At 39.4% G+C, this 19,761-nt stretch overlaps 1 protein-coding gene across 4 annotated transcripts in view; it reads left to right on the top strand.

Annotated features, from left to right (window-relative positions):
• The window catches only part of PATJ (PATJ crumbs cell polarity complex component), a 389,489-nt gene extending 371,405 nt beyond the window's left edge, over positions 1-18,084 (top strand). For 2 of the 4 annotated variants that reach the window (XM_061411765.1, XM_061411763.1), the window contains 3 exons: positions 7,939-8,045; positions 11,204-11,345; positions 16,124-18,084. In XM_061411765.1, the coding sequence (XP_061267749.1) occupies positions 7,939-8,045; positions 11,204-11,345; positions 16,124-16,270 (396 nt within the window). In that variant the 3' untranslated portion in view covers positions 16,271-18,084. The remainder of the gene's footprint in view (positions 1-7,938; positions 8,046-11,203; positions 11,346-16,123) is intronic. The other 2 variants (XM_061411764.1, XM_061411766.1) reach the window with 2 other exon arrangements.
• The last annotated feature ends 1,677 nt before the right edge of the window (positions 18,085-19,761 follow it).

Genomic DNA, 19,761 nt, shown 5'->3' with positions numbered 1-19,761 from the left:
TGATCTATCTTGGAGAATGTTCCACTTGAGAAGGTGTATTCTGCATTTGGATGGAATGTCCTGAAGATATCAATGAGATCCATCTCATCTAATGTATCGTTTAAGATATGTGTTTCCTTATTAATTTTCTGTTTTGATGATCTGTCCATTGGTGTGAGTGGGGTGTTAAAGTCTCCTACTATTATTGTGTTACTGTCAATTTCTCCTTTTATGTCTGTTAGTGTTTGTCTTGTGTATTGAGGTGCTCCTATGTTGGGTGCATTGGAGAAGGAAATGGCAATCCACTCCAGTACTCTTGCCTGGAAAATCCCTTGGACAGAAGAGCCTGGTAGGCTACAGTCCACGGGGTCGCAAAGAGTCAGGCACGACTGAGTGACTTCACTTTCACTTTTCACTCTCATGCATTGGATAAGGAAATGGCAACCCACTCCAGTATTCTTGCTTGGAGAATCCCAGGGACAGAGGTGTCTATGGGGTTGCACAGGGTCGGACATGACTGAAGTGACTTAGCAGCAGCAGCAGCATGTTGGGTGCATAGATATTTACAATTGTTATGTCTTCCTCTTGGATTGATCCCTTGATCATTATGTAGTGTCCTTCCTTATCTCTTGTAATCTTTATATTAAGGTCTTTTTTGATATGAGGATTGCTACTCCAGCTTTCTTTTGCTTCCCATTTGCATGGAATATATTTTTCCATACTCTCATTTTCAGTCTATATGTGTCTTGAGGTCTGAAGTGGGTTTCTTGTAGACAGCTTATACATGGGTCTTGTTTTTGTATCCATTCAGCCAATTTGTGTCTTTTGGTTGGAGCATTTAATCCATTTACATTGAAAATAATTATTGATGTATATATTCCTATTGCCATTTTGTAATTGTTTGGGGTTGATTTTGTAGATCTTTTTTTCTTCTCTTGTATTTCTTGACTATATAAGTCCATTAACATTTGTTGTAAAGCTGGTTTGGTGGTACTGAATTCTCTTAACTTTTGCTTGTCTGAAAAGCTTCTTATTTCTCCATCAATTTTGAATGAGATCCTTGCTGAGTACAGTAATCTTGGTTGTGGATTTTCCCCTTTCAGTACTTTAAATATATCCTGCCTTTCCCTTCTGGCCTACAGAGTTTCGGCTGAAAGATCAGCTGTTAAGCATATGGGGTTTCCCTTGTATGTTACTTGTTGCTTCTCCCTTGCTACTTTTAATATTCTTTCTTTGTGTTTAGTCTTTGCTAGTTTGATTAATATGTGTCTTGGCATTTAGTTGATTAGTATGTGTCTTCTCCTTGGGTTTATCCTGTATGGGACTCTTTGTGCCTCTTGGACTTGATTGGCTATTTCATTTTCCATGATGGGGAAATTTTCAACTATAATCTTCAAAATTTTTCTTATCCTTTTTTTCCCTTCTTCTTCTGGGACCCCTGCAATTCGAATGTTGGTGCATATGATATGGTCCCAGAGGCCTCTGAGAATGTCCTCAGCTCTTCATTCTTTTTACTTTATTCTGGTCTTCAGAAGTTATTTCCACCATTTTATCTCCCAGCTCACTGATTCGTTCTTCTGCTTCAGATATTCTGATATTGATTCCTTCTAAAGTATTTTTATTTCAGTAGTTGTGTTGTTTGTCTCTGTACATTTACTCTCTAATTCTTCTCGGTCTTTGTTAATTGATGCTTGCATTTTCTCCATTTTGTTTTCAAGGTTTTTGATCATCTTTACTATCATTATTCTGACTTATTTTTCAGGTAATTTTCCTATTTCCTCTTCACTTAGTTGAATTCTTTCCTTGAAGAAGGTTGAATTCTTTCTTCCTTTCGGTTTCTTAAGCTCTCTTAAGGTTGGTCCAGTGGTTTGTGTGAGGTTCGTATAGGGTGAGATTTGTACTGAGTTTTTGTTTGTTTTTCCTCTGATGGGCAAGGCTGAGTGAAGTAGTATTCCTATCTGCTGATGATTGGATTTGTATTTTTGTTTTGTTTGTTGTTTAGATGAGGCATCCTGCAGAGGGTGCTACTGGTGGTTGGGTGATGCCCAGTCTTGTATTCAAGTGGTTTCCTCTGTGTGAGTTCTCATTATTTGATATTCCCTAGGGTTAGTTCTCTGGTAGTCTAGGGTCTTGGAGTCAGTTCTCCCACTCCAAAGGCTCAGGGTTTGATCTCTGGTCAGGAACAAACATTCCACAAGTGGTTTGTTATGACATTAAGGAAGAGTAAAACAAATATCTGAAAGTGAGAAACCAAAGATGAACCCTAGGCAAATGGCAGTTAGAAAATCAGGCAAATAATAATTAAAATAATGGAATATACAATATACATATACACCCATGAGCAAAGTGAAAACAGCCCCACAAAAATAAAGCAGTAGATTGACCCAGCAAACAAAGGAAATAAAAAATTATATTTACCAGTTAAGAACAAAACTAACTTAAGCACAAACTGGAAAACAAAACTAAAGCAATGTGCCAAGTGGGGAATAAAGCAATGAAAACAAAACTAACAAATTTGTCGAGAGGAAAGGAAAGAAAGAAAAGAAAGACAGAATAGATATACAAAGTTAAATAGAGGTAGATGAAGAAGATTTATATACATTAAAGATTAACTGCAAGGGGAAAAGAACAGTAGGAAAGTCAAGTGAAGGAATAAATGTAGAAAAAAATAATAGGTTTAAAAAAATAAAAATTAGAATTATAAAAAAGAGAAAAAAAAATGGAAGAAGAAAGAAAAAAGGGGATAAAAAGGAAAACTCCACAGAACTGCAAAAGCCCAGTGTAGAGGCAGAGGTTTATAACAACAGTAGAAAGTATGACTGAATATACACATATACATACGCACCCGTAAGCAAAATCAAAACAGTCCAGCAAAAATTAAGACAATAGACTGACCTGGCAAACAAAGGAAACCAAAAATTATATTTACCAGAACAAAACTAGTTAAAGCACAAACTGGAAAACAAAACTAAAGCAAGGTGCCAATTGGGGAATAAAGCAATGAAAATAAAACTGAGAGGAAAGAAGAGAAAGAAAAGAAGAAAGAATAGACATGCAAAGTTAAATAGAGGTAGATAAAGAAGATTTATATACGTTAAAGATTAACTGCAAAGGGAAAAGAATAGTAGGAAAAGCAAACAAAGAATAAATGTAGAAAAAATAATAATAGGTTTAAATTTTTTTAATTTAAAAAAGAGAAAAGAAAAAAAAAAAAAAGGAAAACTCCACAGAACTGCAAAAGCCCATTGTAGAGGCAGAGATTTATAACAACAATAAAAAATGTGACTGAGGAAAAAGAAAAAAAACAAAAAGCTCAAAAGCTCAATTGGATTTCTTAGTGCCAATAAAATTGACAACTACAACAGATGGGGGGAAGAAAAGAAAAAAATCCAAAAGAATCTACAGAACAAGTCAAAAAATAAGAATAATAAATGTTTTTCTTGAGTCTGTGCTGTCAGAGTCCTTTCCCGCATAGGGAATCACAGTCCACATTACCTCCCTAGGATGCCCTCCAACACTGTACTGATCTCTTGACCTGCTGTGGGGGCTGCTCAGATTCTAATCTGGTCCTGCTCCTGTGTGTTCTTGCCTCCAATGTCCACAGCTATCAGAGCTAGGGCATTTTATTTTGTGGGAGCTCTCAATGGCCTTTTATATATTCCATAGACACAGAGTCTACTTAGTTGATGTGTGGACTTAATCTGCAGCTTGTACAGCTGGTAGGAAGGTTTTGGGTCTTCTTCCCTAGCTGCATTGCCCCTTGGTTTCAGTTGTGGTTTTATTTCCACCTCTACATGTGGGTCTTCCACTGGGGTTTAGCTCCTGAGGCCACCCTGGAGGGCTTGGGTTTGCCCCCTGTGAAGGCCAGGTGTGGAAGTGATGCAGCTGATTGGTTTGCCGTGGTTCTGGCAGCACCAGGTACTCAGGGGGGTTGACAGCTAGGGTAGTAGGAAATATAGCACTCTAGAAGGGTATGGCAACTAGTATTGGCCAATACACTTCAGTATTCTTGCTTAGAGAACCCCTTCTCTGGCAGAGAAGCCTGACAGGCCACAGTCTACAGGGTTGCAAAGAGTCAGACAGGACCAAAGTGACCCTATGCACATAAACACAAGACTTTTTTTTTTTGCCTGTGGCAGCTCTGCCTCAGTAAGAGTTGAGTGTGAAGATGGTGCAGCTGCTTGGCTTGTGGGGACCCTGGTGGCACCAAGTATTCAGGGACACAGACTGCCTCTGCAGCAGGAGTTATGGCCCTATCAGAGTCTTTTTCGAGCCTCTTGTAGCTGGCGATCAGAAGGCCTCTTTGGCCAGTCTTTTTCCGTACCTCCACCCGTTCAGGCACCTAGAGGGCTCCCCTGGCTGGGGTCCTTTTCTGTAGATCGGTGCATCAGGCACTTAAAGGGGCACCCTGGGTGGGGTCCTACTCTGTAGTTCAGTGCCTCAGGTGTTTGATGGTCCAGCCTCTCTATTGTTCAGCTGCTGTTGTTGACATATGGAGAGAGAGAGGCTATGGTAATGGCTCCAACCCCTACGCATGACTCAGCAGTGTCACCTTGCTTTCATGACTGCCTGGCTTTCTTCCACAGGCATTTCCCACCATGATCTCCTCCCTCATATCCCCTCGATCCGTCTCTCCGCTGAACAGCAGCCCTCGAACTGGGATTTATCCACAATCCCTAAACTCCAGCTCCTGCCTCTGCCCCTTCCAGAAGACTTGCATTCCTGCCCGGCCTATGTATGGCTTCAGCAAGGACTGTCTGATTCTCATTCCATTTAGGCTGCCACAGATCAGCTGTTTCACTCTCAGCCTTAAATGTTTCTCCTCTGACTCAGACAATTGCCCCGCTCCTGGGATCAGACCCCTGCTTTAGTTCTCCCACCCGCCGAGGGCAGGTCCAGTTCTACTAACACTCCTGTTTTTCCCCCCAGTTCCTTCATCCTACCAAGGTTTGCGTGGTTCTATATATTCTTTTCCACTGGTCAGGTACTCCTGTCCACTCTCAGCTGGTGTTCTGCGTGCATTTCTGTGTCTGAAGGTGTATTCCTGATGTATCCGTGGAGAGAGATGTACTCTATGTCCACCTATTCCTCCACCATCTTGTTCTCTCCTGTTTTAATTTTTTTAACTGAAATATAGTTGATTTACAATGTCTTAATATTAATTTCAGGTGTACAACATATACTCCATTTAAAGTCATCATATAATATTGGCTATATTCCTTGTGCTGTATATGACATCCTTGTATTTTATCTTATACCCAGGAGTTTGTACTTAATCCCCTTCCACTTTCTCGTACCTCCCCCCTTCCCATCCCCTCATAGATAACCTAGTTCTATGTATCAGTGAGTCTGTTTATGTTTTGTTATATCCATTCATTTATTTTTTAGTTCCCATGTATAAGTGAAAACATAACAGTATGTATTTTTCTGACTTACTTTACTAAGCATAATATCCTGTAGGTCCATTCATGTGGATGCAAAGTTTTGCAAAAATTGCAGATTTTTTATGACTGAATAGTATTCCACTGTGTCCATCTTCTTTGTCCATTCGTGTGGTTTTTTTTTTTTTTTAATCAAGGATTCTTTTATTTTAAAATAAAGTGAGGTTTTAAAAATATTTATTTTTATTTATTTATTTGGCTGTGCCGGGTCTTAGTGGCAGCACACAGAATCTTCTATCCTTGTTTCAGCATGAGGGATCTTTAATAGGATCTAGTTCCCCAGCCAAGGATGGAACCCTTGCATTAAAAGCACAGCATCTTAGCCATCAAGGAAGTCCTTATCTATTCATCTGTTGATGGACACTTACATTGCTCTGTACTGTTTTCCATTACAGCAGTGTCAATTCACATTCCAACCAACAGTGTACTAGGGTTCCCTTTTCTCTCTAGTCTTGCCAATTTATTATTTGTGGTCTTTTTGATAATAGACATTCTGACAGGTGTAAAGTGCTATCTCATTGTGGTTTTGCTTTGCTTTTCTATGATGATTAGTGATGTTGAGCATCTTTTCATTGGCCCTTTCGCCATCTATATGTCTTCTTTGGAAAAATGTTTGTTCAGATCTTCTGACTATTTTTAACCAGGTGGTTCATTTTTTTTTAAATATATATATTTTGAATTGTATGAGCTCTTTATATGTTTTGGATATTAACCACTTATAAGACATGTCATTTGCAAATAACTTTTCCCATTCAGTAATTTGTCTTTTCATTTTGTTGATGGTTTCCTTCTTTGTGCAAAAACTTTTTAATTACTTTCCATTGTTTATTTTTGCTTTTATTTCCTTTTCCTAAGGAGACAGATTCAAAAAATTATTGTTAAGATTTATATTAAAGAGTATACTGCTTACGTTTTCTTCTAGGAGTTTTACAGTTTCCAATTTTACATTCAATCCATTCTGAATTTATGTTTGTATGTGGTATGAAAAAATTCTAATTTCATTTTTTTACATGTACTTGTCTGGTCTTCCCAACACCACTGTTAAAGATACTGTCTTCCCCATTGCATAGTTTTGCCTCCTTTGTCGTAGATTAATTGGCCATAGGTGTGTAGGTTGATCTCTGGGCTCTCTCTTCTGTTCCATTGATCTGTGCATCTGTTTCTGTGCTGGAGGCCTGTTGTTTCTTTGTAAACAATATAAAATGTTGGGCTGGGACATTGGTGTGGGAATTTTAGATACAGTGGCCAAAGAAGCTGATTTGAAAGACCTGAGAGAAGTGAAGGAGCTAGCCATGAACATACTGGATGCAGAAATTCCAGGCAAAATGAACATCAGTTGCAAAGCACCAAGGTGGAGATGTCTCTGGCATGTTAGAGGAAAGGCCAGGAGGCCAGTGTGGCTGGAGCAGAGTGAAAGTGAAAGTCGCTCAGTCATGTCCAACTCTTTGTGACCCCATGGACTATACAGTCCATGGAATTCTCCAGGCCAGAATACTGGAGTGGGTAGCCTTTCCCTTCTCCAGGGAATCTTCCCAATCCAATCCAGGGATTGAACCCAGGTCTCCCACCTTGCATGCGGATTCTTTACTGCCTGCAATGCAGGAGACCTGGGTTCAAGAAGCAGAGTGAACACAGGAGAAAATGTTTGGAGACAAAAGTGGAGTCATAACTGGGCAGGTCACCTACCGATGACCTCATAGACCATCTAAGAACTTCAGCATGTTATCCAAGGAAGTCCAGATTTCCTTTGGATAGTTTTAAGCAGAAGAGTGAACTAATCCTCTATATTTTAACAGAAACATTCTAGCTGCTATGGACTGAGTGGGCGGGGGGCGGGGGCTGAAGCAAGGAGGCCAGTGAGGAGACTTTTTTAAAACTCCGAGCAAGAGATGATTTTATAGAAAGACCAGTTGCATGAGGATTGAAAATGGGCTGTAAATGGAAGAGGGGTCAAGGATGACACCAAGGTATTTGCTAAGGCTGGAGGAATTCAGTTGCATTACCTGAGATAAGAAAGGCTAGGGAGCAGACATGGGGGCCAGGGGGTGGCTCAGGGTTGGACAGATTAGTTTGAGATACCTGCCGGGCATCCTGCTAGGGGTGTCAAATTGGTGATTGGATAAGTAGGTCTAGAGTTAAGTAAGAGGTGGTGTTGAAGGTACAGATTCAGGAATTATCATTACATATTTAATTTCTGAAGGTGATATGATATCCCCTAAGATATCTAAGAGGATGTTGAGATGGAAAGAGAAGAAGCTCTAGGAGTGAATCTGGCACTCTGAGAGTTAGTTTTGTGAGCTATGAAGGAATGGCCAGAAGGTAGAAAGAAACTAATGAAATGTAACATTATAGAATCCAAATGAGGAAAACAGTTTAAGAGAAAGAATAACCCATTGTGTCAAATGCTACAGATAGGTTAGATAAGGTAAGACTGAGAACTGATGGTTGGATGGAGTATGATTTCTTTAATTCTCCCCTGACTTATAATGGGTTGTCCTGCTCTGACTTCCCCCAATAGGTTGTAGCAGATACCAATGTAAGTGCCATAGCAACTCAGCTTGAGAACCTGTCTGCGGGCTACCACATTGGTTCGCCCACTGCCGAGCATCATCTGGAGGACACAGAGTGAGTATTCTAGAAGCAGAGTGCCTCTTATGTGTGTGGCAAAGCTCAGTGGGACCTTGTCCAGATTGTAGAGTGTGCCCCCTAAGGGAGAAGAATGGATAGTGCACATTACATTTTCTGATTCCTGGAGAACCTCCAAGAAAACACCAGGCTTGCTCCACTTCTCCCAGGGCTTTGTTCCATCACGTGAGCTCTTTATGAACTGTTGCTACCGGGCCTGCACACACTGCCTCTGGCCACTGTGCATGTGCCCTGTCCACCCAGAAACCCCAGATTTATAGCCTAGGCTCACCCTGCTTTATTATGCAGGGAAACACGTGCCCTCAGTTTCTAAGCTAAAATCTTGTTCTGAGGTTAACTCTTCTTGTCATACTTGCTGGCATTTTTTTTTGCTAAAACCTGTCTCTGAAATTAAAGTTGCTCATCAAAGCAGTGTTTCTCAAACTAGAATATCCATAAAAATAATCTAAAAGGCATATTTTAAAATGCTAATTCTTCTGGTCCATTCACAGAGAGCTTGAGAAGGTGGTCAACATTGGGTTCTCCAGGGAAATGTTGCCACAGATAAGCTGAGGATGCAGACTTTGAGAAATGCTGCCCCAGAAGTTACTCCAGTTCCACAAGTGCCTGGTCACTAGCCAGTGCTCAATAAATGTTTGTGGACTGATCTGAGTGATTTATTGGAAGGATCTAATGATCACAGCCATTCCCAACTTTTTCCTGATTGTTCATCAATTTAAATGAGAGCTTTGAGTTTGTTTTTCTTAAGAATATTGAACTAGGCTCATGTTACTTTCTTTTCATTATGAAAATAACGAATGCTTGCTATTAAAATGGACAGATACATGAAAGTATAATACTTTCAAGCCGTAGTGGCCCTTTATTTAAAAAAGAAAATCAGGACCCTTGTGTGAAGAATAGTGTTCACGTAACACCCTTCAATGTGTTGTGGAATTGCAGAGGTGCCCTGTGACCCTGGGTCCTTTGCTATGATCCCACAGCTGCCAGCAGGCTGGGAACCACTAGCATAAAAGAATTTAAAGATCATTATAATCTGATCGCTGTTAATATTTGGAGGTTTTAATTTTTTTACTAGTCTTCTACATGAAAGTGTATTAAAACTAATAAGATGAATTGAAAGTGTGAGATAAATGGAAACAAACTCCATGTAGTGTTGTTAATGGAGGAGCAGAGCTGGTTTCCTCCTCTCCCCAAGAAAACAGCCTCTAATTGTGAATAGGCACAGTTATGAAGGTCTCTAAGGATGTGGTGGGCCCCAGGGGCTAGCTCTAAAACAATGGCTTTGGACTTCAAGGTTCCCACCTCAGTATCTTTGGAAATGGGGGCTGTGTTTAAAAGAAGAGACATGAATCAAGTTCATGTCTAGCCAGTGGGCTATTACTGAGAGTGCTTATAAGGCCACAAAGTGATGAGAGGTAGAGTCATATTCATGACATCATTACCATTCAGCCATAGGGGATAATATGTCATTATTTCAGCAGGTATTTATTGAGTGCCTTCCTAAGACACTGTAAAAGTGCTGGGTCCTGAGGACTCAAACTCAGAAACATAGGCAAAGGCATTGCCCCAGTTCTCAAGGAACTGCCAGAGAATTAAAAAAAAAAAAAAAAAAAAACAGACCCATAAATCCATGGTTATAAAACAGTTGGTAAGTGCTGGAGAACCAAGTTCAATGAGAGAGAGAAGTAAGCACAGGGTCCTCTGAAACCATGGAAGAGAGACAACTCAACTAGGGAGTGTGCTTGGCACTAAATGCCTAACCTGAGTTTTAGAATAATTGAAAAAAGCTGGAGTGTCATTGGAAACAGTTAATAATACATATGGCATAGACATTCAGAAATTACTATAAATGCCTGCTGTAAACAACCAGTAGGTACATCAGCAAACAGCCGGTGTCAGTGGGAAGCAGCTGAAAATGAAGCTTAAAATAAGCCAGGCAAAATCAAGGCAGAGGAGAGGAAGAGTGTTTGAGGCAGACAGCATATTCAGAGGTTGCTCGCATCCCAGGTTTGCAAATTTCTCTGAGTTTGCAAATGTCGCACGAATGGCTGCATTTATATTAGATGGTGCTGCCTCTCGGACAAGCATGCTGTTGCAAAACAAGTGATACTGCCAGGATACACAGACAAACTCCTGCAAAATAAGACAACAGGACCCAGGGTGCTGGAACTCCTTTAGGTTTTTACCCTTTCGACAACTACATACAGGAATAAGAAACTGGCGTTAGTTAAGCATAACTCCTTGTGAACCCACACAGGTAATTTAATTTTTAGCTGTGTTGTTTCTGAGAGAGATGACTTCCACACTGGACGAAGCTTTGGCAATCTAAATGATACATTTGAAACAAATGTTCTTTACCCGGTTTGCTTCACCTTGATTTCTCTCTTCTAGATTTCAGGTCTCATTTACAAAGTCATGATCCCGAGGTTGTGACAGGCACAGTGCTTCGTGCTGGGAATACTCAGAGGGCAGAGCCTTAAGGAGTTTTTAGGCTGGTAGAGGAGAAGGATGGTTAAGGAATGATGGTACAGTATGGCAAGTGCTGTATGGAAATGTAGACCAAGTACAAAGGGAGCACAGAGAAGCTTGGGGTGAATGCTTTCAAAGGCACCAGGGAAGATTAGAATTGGGTTTTGAAGAATGATTTCCCACTCTCCGTGAAAGGGGGATCACTTGTGGTGAGGATGTTCAGACAGAAAAAGAGCAGCCATCCCTCAGCTCTTGGGCTGACATCACCTGTTCAGAAGTCCACCTGCAGACTGTGGAGTACAGCAAGCTCAGATGATATCCTGCCTCTCCATCTCCACGCACGTTCGTCACAGATGGAAAGACACTTCTGTTCAGCTTTAAACAGTAATTTTAAAAGTTAAAGCCTAAGCCAATAGAAGAGTACTTTGGCAACTTCAGCATCATGACTTTATTTTGTAATTAAAAACAGTGGGTTTTATGAAAGAGAAGCCTCTAAAACATCCAGAATATTGGCATAATATAGGAAATTCAAAATAAGTTTCTAGACTGCTGACAATTTGATTTGATAAACTGACCTTCATTGTTTCGCAGTATGAAAGTCTCTCTCAAATCTGTGTTCTTCCATGCAAATGAAATTCCCTCTCGATATCTATTCTTGAATTAAACAGCGTGCATTGTGTTTTCAGAACACCTCCACCTAAGATTATTACTTTGGAGAAAGGCTCTGAAGGATTGGGGTTTAGTATTGTAGGGGGTTTTGGAAGTCCCCATGGAGACCTGCCAATTTATGTCAAGACTATATTTGCAAAGGTATCTTTTTCCTTTTTACTGTACTTTTTTTGTTTTAATGAAACTTAGGTGAGATTTTTTTTTAAGTGTTTTGCTTTACTTCACCTTGACACCTGAATGCATGCATGTATGCTTGTTTCATTTTCATCGTATAGAAAATTCCTGCACCACACGAGTGCAAGAAGAATTCTTTTATAAAAGTGGAATCACGAGAAGTATAATATTCTTTGGACCCTTTTACAAAAGTAGATGCTAACAGATTTCAAAGAGTGTGTTCTTTCAACAACCAGTATAAGGAGCATGGCACACTCTCTGCAAAAGTTCTTTGGCCTTGAAAGTATTATTCTGGCTAGAACAAAGATTTAATTTTCTACTAAAGAAAGATAGCAGAGGGCCATGGCATAAAGCTTTGTACAAGCCTGGGATCAGTGCAGCATTAATGGCTGCCCATCACCAAAACCTCAGGATGTTTTAGCTAAAGGTGGTTTTCTCTCTTCCAATAGTCTGCCAAGTACTTACAGGACAGCCCGGTGTGTTAGACTAAGCCTGGATAATGGTGTTTTTCAGGAGTTAAATAGTCAATTCAACCTACTTAATACACAGGTCATGGTGTGAATTTCGTTATTAAAGTTGGAATCTAAATTCATTATAAACTTTTAAGATCTCTGAAAAGTATTTAGTACTGATATTGCAACTTTATTCTTCAGTGCTTTTATCACAGTCATTTGTTTACTAATTGATCAAATTGCTTCCTAGTGCTTTATTTTCCTAAAGAAATAAAGGCCCTCAAAAAAGATATGATAGATTCTTTCTCTTTCTAGAAAGCTATGCTATACCCTACATACAAGTTTGCTTTTACCTGTGCAGATCTTATCACTTGCTAACTGGGTCTGTGATCTGACACAAGTCTTAATCCTTTGGCTTTTGCTTTTGGAACATGTTAGGCAGCTGCAGATTTCCACTCCTATTGCCATCTCACAAGATTGTCTGTTGAGGAGGCATGTTATTCCCAAACACACAGCTGGTGATAGATAAAAAGGGAGAGGAAGGCAGATCAGAAACATTCTGGGACTTCCTTGATTGTTCAGTGGTTAAGGCTCCGCACTTCCACCACAGGGGAATCAATCCCTGATTGGGGAACTAAGATCCCACCTTCCACACGGTGTGGCCAAAAAAGGAATAGATTTTTTTTTTTTAATATTTAAAAAAAGAAACATTCTGGATAACAGTGCTGTCCCCGACTGATAATCCCCAAAGAGGATAAACCACCTATAGACCCTCCTTTTCCTAAGATAACACTGTAAGTAGCTGTGATCATGATTCTTTGAGCAGGTTGTTATACGTTGCATTTAAAAGAGCCAGCTCTGGAGATAAGGACAATGGAAAGGTTGCACGGTGAGCCCCCACCTTTCAGCAAGTTCTGCCTGCCTGCCTTTGTCTCTGTAAAGTCCCTCCAGAATGTCTGTAAGCATCAGCTCCCTTCCTGCCTGTCTCTGGAGAAGTAAATGGCAACCCACTCCAGTATTCTTGCCTGGAAAATCCCATGGACAGAGGAACCTGGTAGGCTACAGTCCATGGGGTCGCAAAGAGTCAGACACGACTGAATGGCTTCACTTCCTACTGTAGAGTCAGACACAACTGAGTGGCTTCACTTCCTACGTGTGAGGACACAGGCTACCGTCCAGAGAGAGGACAGGTTAGCTCTAAGGTCTTTTGCCCTGGGGCCTAGTTCAGCAGTCTGTGCCTATCTATCCCTGTCTACATGTTCACAGAGACTGTGGAATGAGTCAGGTGCTGTTTCTCAGAACACCAGGACGTGCATTGCTGGCAGATTTTTGAAAAGAAACTACTATCAAATCAAGGGGGACAAGATTAGTGTGAATAATGAACAGACTGAAGCTCAGACAGAGTGCTCTTTTCACTGAAAGTGATCATTTAGAAAGCACCTACATAAGTAGTAACATTGTAATAAATATTGAAGATCCTTGGTATGTTTCATATTTTAAGGAATGGACCTTTTTGGTAAAGTGAGACACACATGAAATAAAAAACTCTGAACAGAAAAAAAAGTTCCCAAGTACTAGCTTAGTGAAAGTGAAGTAGTCGCTCAGTCGTGTCCGGCTCTTAGCGACCCCGTGGACAGTAGCCCACCAGGCTCCTCCGTCCATGGGATTCTCCAGGCAAGAATACTGGAGTGGGTTGCCATTTCCTTCTCCAGGGGATCTTCCTGACCCAGGGATAGAACCCAGGTCTCCTGCATTGCAGGCAGACGCTTTAACCTCTGAGCCACCAGCGAAGCAGTACTAGCTTATAACCTACTTAATTCAGTGTCAGTAAAAAAAGATTCTACTGCAGATTATCATTATTACTATTCATACAGTTTCATGGAGTTCATTATAATATATTTGATTTTTTGGCCACACCTCAAAGTTTGTGGAAGCTTAGTTCCCCAATCAGGGATTGAACCTGGGCCTCCAGCAATGTAAGTACAGAGTCCTAACCACTGGACCGCCAGGGAATTCCCTATGATAGGGTTTAATTTGATGACTCTTTTTTTATTTATCAGAGTGAACTAATATAATATAAAAGTTTTCTATAATCAGTAAAATAAAAGCTAGCAAAAGAGTTCTTTTAAAGTGAACTCTTTCTACAACAGATTTTGACACCAAGCTAAAGATTCCCCCCATAGGACTCTTGAAGCTCTAAGAACTATAGCTATATGTTTTCTATTTTTTTTTTAAACTCTGAACATATGTTCTATAAAATATTTATCTCTGATTCAGGTTTCTGGATCTCGGATGTCCACAGGGTGTGGGTTATTATGTGACCTTTTTGGTGTCCTGTGCATCTTTTAACAGTTCTCTTGCTCAACTAAGAAATTAATTTGGCCCATCTAGGTCTTTTTTTTTCCCCCTCCAAAAGTAGGAAGCCTTACAGGTTCTTAGGGCGTATAGGATTTGCAAGGCTTAGTCAGTCTGATTAACAGGCTGTCAGGGCCTTCCGTTTTCTTTCAGGTGTTTGATTGAAAACTTCAAAATCAAAACCAGCTTTTGGTCTTAGTCCCATCAACAGCCTAATTTTACCATAAACCAACATGAGATTGGCCTAAAGACTTCAGTAACCCTGAAAATCGAGGGAGCAGTTTTTTTGAAGCCTGTGAAATCAGAAAACATGAGTTTGATCATCATTCATTTCATTATACTACCACAATTGTGCAGATACCCTGTGCCATACACTTACCATACACTTGCCATACACTTGGGAACAGGCCAAAAGGTAGCTGTTTGAGCCCATTTTACAGCATCAGGGAAGGCGAAGCGACCGAGCTGAGACACCGCAAAAGGGTAAGGCCATGTGTCCTAGCTCGATCAAAGTCAGTCTGTGAGCCATTTATTTCTTCCTTCCCTTGTTTTGCCTATAGATACCACACTGATAAAATAGCAGAGGAGATACAGGTCAGTGTAATTATCAAGTAAACACAGCAACACCTGAAACAGTGTACACATCCTAGAAAGTTGAAAAACCATCCTTTTTCCATTGGTGAAAATGAAAACTTGAAGAGCTTAATATGCTTTTTAAAAAAGTAATTACACAGGTATTAGAGTTTACTGAAGCCCTTAAATCTCAGCATGTAAAATTTATTTAAATCAAGTTAGATTTATCCATACACACTTTCTTAAAAAGAAAAAAAAAATGAATAAAGGTGCAAATAGATCTTGGTATATTCCCCCCAGTATAATCCTGGTTTTGAGTTTTCTTTATGACACCTTTATACAGGAATTCCACCCTTGTCATCGCTTTGAAATTCTAGGTAATTCTACCAGGTCAGGATCTCTACACTGTGGGACACAGTTTCCTGGAGTGTCAGTGCCTCTTAGCTTGGCTTCTGCAGGAGTCAATCAGGGACCAGGTGCCTGCATGCCTTGATTAATTTCCCCATAATTCAAAATCATGTAGAGTACTCCTTTGGCATGTACTTTTCAAAGAATTCTCAAAATTACCCTGGCAGATGGAGAAAGCTTCCTGTGAATCATTTTCTATGTCTTGTCTTTCTTCACTCATCTGAAGTATTTCTAATAATATCATGATGTTTTTGATCCTCAGCTTTAGAATGAAAAAAAGCCCAAGTTTCACTTGCTTTGTGCCATGCTGAAGAGCCCTGTATGACTGAATATGTAATGAAAGTAATCATTTAGAAACTTGTTTAGGTGGATCAAAGATAAAGCTGACAGTTTTGAATATGATATTGTAAAATTTTAGAAATGCTCTACTTCTGTGTATTTATATATAGGACAGTTTTATTGAGATCTAATTCACATACCATACAGTTCACCCATTTAGAGGCTATAGTCACTTTTGATAGATCACTACAGTGCTGAGAGCTTTTCAATATAATGGAACCTTGTATGATGATGGTGTTGGCAATAAAACTAACACCAGATTCACTTCTGCCTTTGTATGCTACATATTCATGAAGATGACATGATATGACAGTCAGATTCCATTCAGTACTGAGCATTGAAATAAGGTCCTACTTGTATTTAAAAAAAAAAAAAGTGAATGTCAGGACATTTCTAGTAGTATATTATGTAAACAATGCATAATTATAATTATTATTCGACCTTAGGTCAAATAACATCCTATATTTTTCTTAGTTTTCTTAATTTAAAAACATTACCTAGAAATCATTTTAATTGGTAGTTTTAAAAGTTTTCTTTTAATATGCACACCATAATATTAATATTATTTGAATATTCATTGCTTCACCCTGGTTAAATTGGAATGTTTCTTATTTGTAGGGAGCAGCTGCAGATGATGGCCGATTGAAGCGAGGTGATCAGATTTTAGCTGTTAATGGCGAGACTCTGGAAGGTGTTACACATGAGGAAGCTGTGGCCATTCTGAAACGCCAGAGAGGGACTGTAGTCTTAACTGTGCTATCCTGAGCTTTGGGTCACAATCACAAGATAGATGTGGTTGTAGAATATTCACAGGAAAACAATGTTTTGAGAAAGAATAAAACCCAGCCTCAACTAAAACCCATCTCCATCCTTACCGTCCCAACCTCTCTGCTCAGGAAGGATGGCCTGGGTTTCACATGAATTTCCCACGTCAACAATAATGTTTCCCAGCATTTCTCATCTCTCGCTGAGGTTAATTTCCAACAGCTGAGTCTTATGCATTTTGCATTTAACATCAGTGTTTATCAACTAGTAGTAAATGGTTCTGATTATATTTGCTTAAACGGAAGTTAACAACCTCTCATTCCTTATGGTCTTCTCTCCCCATCCTGACTCATATGGAGGCTGAGCAGCAACCAGATCACATCCGATGAGCAGAAACAAATGTTAAGCAACTTGTCATCTCACTCCTGATTTACATCTGCTAATTGTCTCTTCAAATACGCCAGAAAACATTAGCAGTGTAATTAACTTAGCAGTGATCCCCATGATGAAAAAGCAAATTCTCCTGTGGGAAATTACTGTGCTCTTTTCTGTACGACTTATCGTCAAATAAGTCTCGAATTCATTTCTCTGGATAGATCTTTATAAGTTAGTCATTGGTGATTATGATGAGCCAATTTGCAGACTGTAATCTAAAAATTTTGAACGGCTTTCTAATTGTTTTCTTAGCTACATAATTGCATACCACTGAGCAAATGTACCTTCTTCTCAGCAGAAACAGTTAGCATCCATGTTCTGAATTCTAACAATGCCAAGTTATGCTCAAGTCTTGGAAGTTCATCTGGAGTTAATGGCATCTCAGTGGGCAGGCATCATTCCTACCCCTCAGGCTTCAGATGAGGAGGTGGAAGTCCCAGAACCACTGCAGAGATCATCAAGTTTTTACTAAAGTAAACCCAGTTCTGGATGGCCTTGGCATTGTGCAAAGTGGAGTGACAAATTTCAGCATCCCTCTCCTTGTCTCCATACCTGTCAGTGTAGCAGCACAGTCAGTAGGAGCGTAGATAGAGCAATGCACTTAGCCACAGAGTGACTGAGCAAATGAACTGAGTCTCAGAATCAGTCATGGCTCCTTGGTGAATGTTTTCTGGTCTCCAGGGAGCCTCACATGTGCTGCAGTGTGCATGCTAAGAAAGTAACTACAGCAGAAAATACAAGAATACTTTTCAAGTTGGTTAGGGCCTTCTTTTTCAGGTGTTAGCAGGAAAAGGGGGGAGATGCTTATCTGTGAATGTTACAGGTTCTCTGTAAAAAATGCACCACAAAAGATGAGTACCAGGATGAGCAATAGAAGTAGTGTGGCATTATTTGATGAAAACACAGTGCTGCAAATGGTTCACAATAATGATAAATATAATGGGCTCTAATTTAAATGTTATTTAATAATATAGATTTTAATTGAGAATTATCTTTTAGTAGAGGTAATCACAAAGTGCATTAACTCTTGTTGGAATATTTTGTGGCTATTCCGAAGTATAGAGTGCCTAAATTTTATGTTGAAAATGTCTTTCATGACTGGTATTAAGTTTTCTGAAATTACACATGGCTTTTGAAATTTTTATTGTATCCCAACATACGCAGTGTTATTAGAAATTGTCTTTCAGTGCATGAGAACCTAACAGAACCTAACGTCCTATGTTAATTGTATCTGCAAGAACACCTCAAGCATCTAAGAAGAAATAAAGCCCAAATAAAACTTGAAAATGCACCTTAAATATATATATATATATACTTTTGAAATGTGATTCTGCTTGATTTTGATGGAATGACCATTAAATAGACATTTTTAAGTAATATACCATTGTTGTGTTTCTTTACACATTACCCTTTTATGACATGCTACTAAAAGTCTCTCGATAAAGGGATTGTGGTGCTTGATGCTCCTTGCAGTGAATTGATATAACTAGTGCTTCTCATAACTGATTCTGTCTCTGCTTGCATGACTAGTAAATAACTGCCTTCCTAAAACCTTTTTTTTTTCCCCATCAGAACTTACCAACAAGCTAAGAGAATATGAAGATGTGAATTTGTGAAAGGAGTAGTTCTCTCATAGCCACATATATTGTTACAGCCTCATCATTTGGGCCATTTAAGTGTAGTAATGATCAGTATTTAGAAATAGCATGAGAGGGAAGTAAACCAGGAAAGATAAAACTCCTGAATGTTTGTGTATGAGATGTTTCCAAAAATGCTAAATAAATATAGTTGCCAAGGAGTAAATGGAGTTTCATTGTATATGAAAAAGTTTAATTCCTGCATCTAATATTGTGTTTTTATCAGCTCTTTTGTTCCCTAATAGAAAAAGGATCAACTTTTCACAAACTTTTCCAGTGTCCTATTATAATCTAGGATCCATTAATAGGTATCTCATATTAATTGCCAGTGTGTTATCAGGCATTAGAAGAGATGCTTTACAAAGGAGAGGATATAGCAATCCAGAAGGTGAGTCTCAGCATCACACTGCCTGAGTTTGAAGCTTGACTTCGTAGTCATGTGACCTTGTCCAAGTTAGGTTCTTTAATTAGAAAGGGAGAGTGGAGGGGATTCTCAGCACTACAGTGAACCAAATTCAAGTAGAATTCTTAAATCTAGTGCCTGGAGTGGATATTCCTTCCCTTCTCTAGGGGATCTTCCCAACCCAGGGATTGAATCCAGTTCTCCTGCACTACAGGCAGATTCTTTAGTGTCTGAGTCACCAGGGAAGCCCATAGTAAGTACTACATAAATATTAACAATAAACCTTCAATACCGTTTATGGAGGTGGTCTGAAATTTGACACGTACTGGAAATTAGTGGTTTCTATCATTAATGACGTTTGAAAAAAAATTTTTTTTTTCTGAAGGTGGCTTAGTTCTGAATTGTTGCCCCAAATCAGATAGCAAAGTGTTTAACTGATTATAATGGTGTAAGCTTAAGTAACTAGAACTTGTGTTATCAAAATGCTAAAACCAAAGCTTCCAGCATCAACCACGCCACTGGAATATACCTGGGATGGGGAGTAATACCAACTCCGTACGCCTGTCACCCACCTCCAGAACCAGGCAAGGCACTTCAATTACCATCAGCCCTCCGCAAGGAATTTTAACCTGGTATGTACCTTCATTCCAAGAATTTGGAGTTGTAAACTATTGTTTTACTAACCTAGCCACATTCCCTTTCTTCCCTTGCTTCACACCCATCCATTGTCAAAGAAGTCAGCCTCCCCCATCAGATGACAAACTTCTTTGAAAACAGGGACTAAGTCCCATTCACCTTCATGTTAATTTCATCTGGTGTACTTTTCAAATTTTATATGTCCCATCTTAAAATATTTTATTTGGGTCTTTTAAAATGTTTTCCATTTCCCTCTTTATGTTCATGTTTTCCTCTACATCAGAAGTCAGCAAACTTGATGTGAAGAACCAGGTAATATTGATATTTTAGGTTTGTCAGGCCTTTGCAGTCCTTGTCATAACTACTCAACTTTGAGTACT

The sequence above is a fragment of the Bos javanicus genome, chromosome 3 (genome assembly GCF_032452875.1).
Source record: "Bos javanicus breed banteng chromosome 3, ARS-OSU_banteng_1.0, whole genome shotgun sequence".
Classification (NCBI taxonomy): Eukaryota; Metazoa; Chordata; class Mammalia; order Artiodactyla; family Bovidae; genus Bos; species Bos javanicus.
This window is presented reverse-complemented; position numbering and strand designations above follow the sequence as displayed.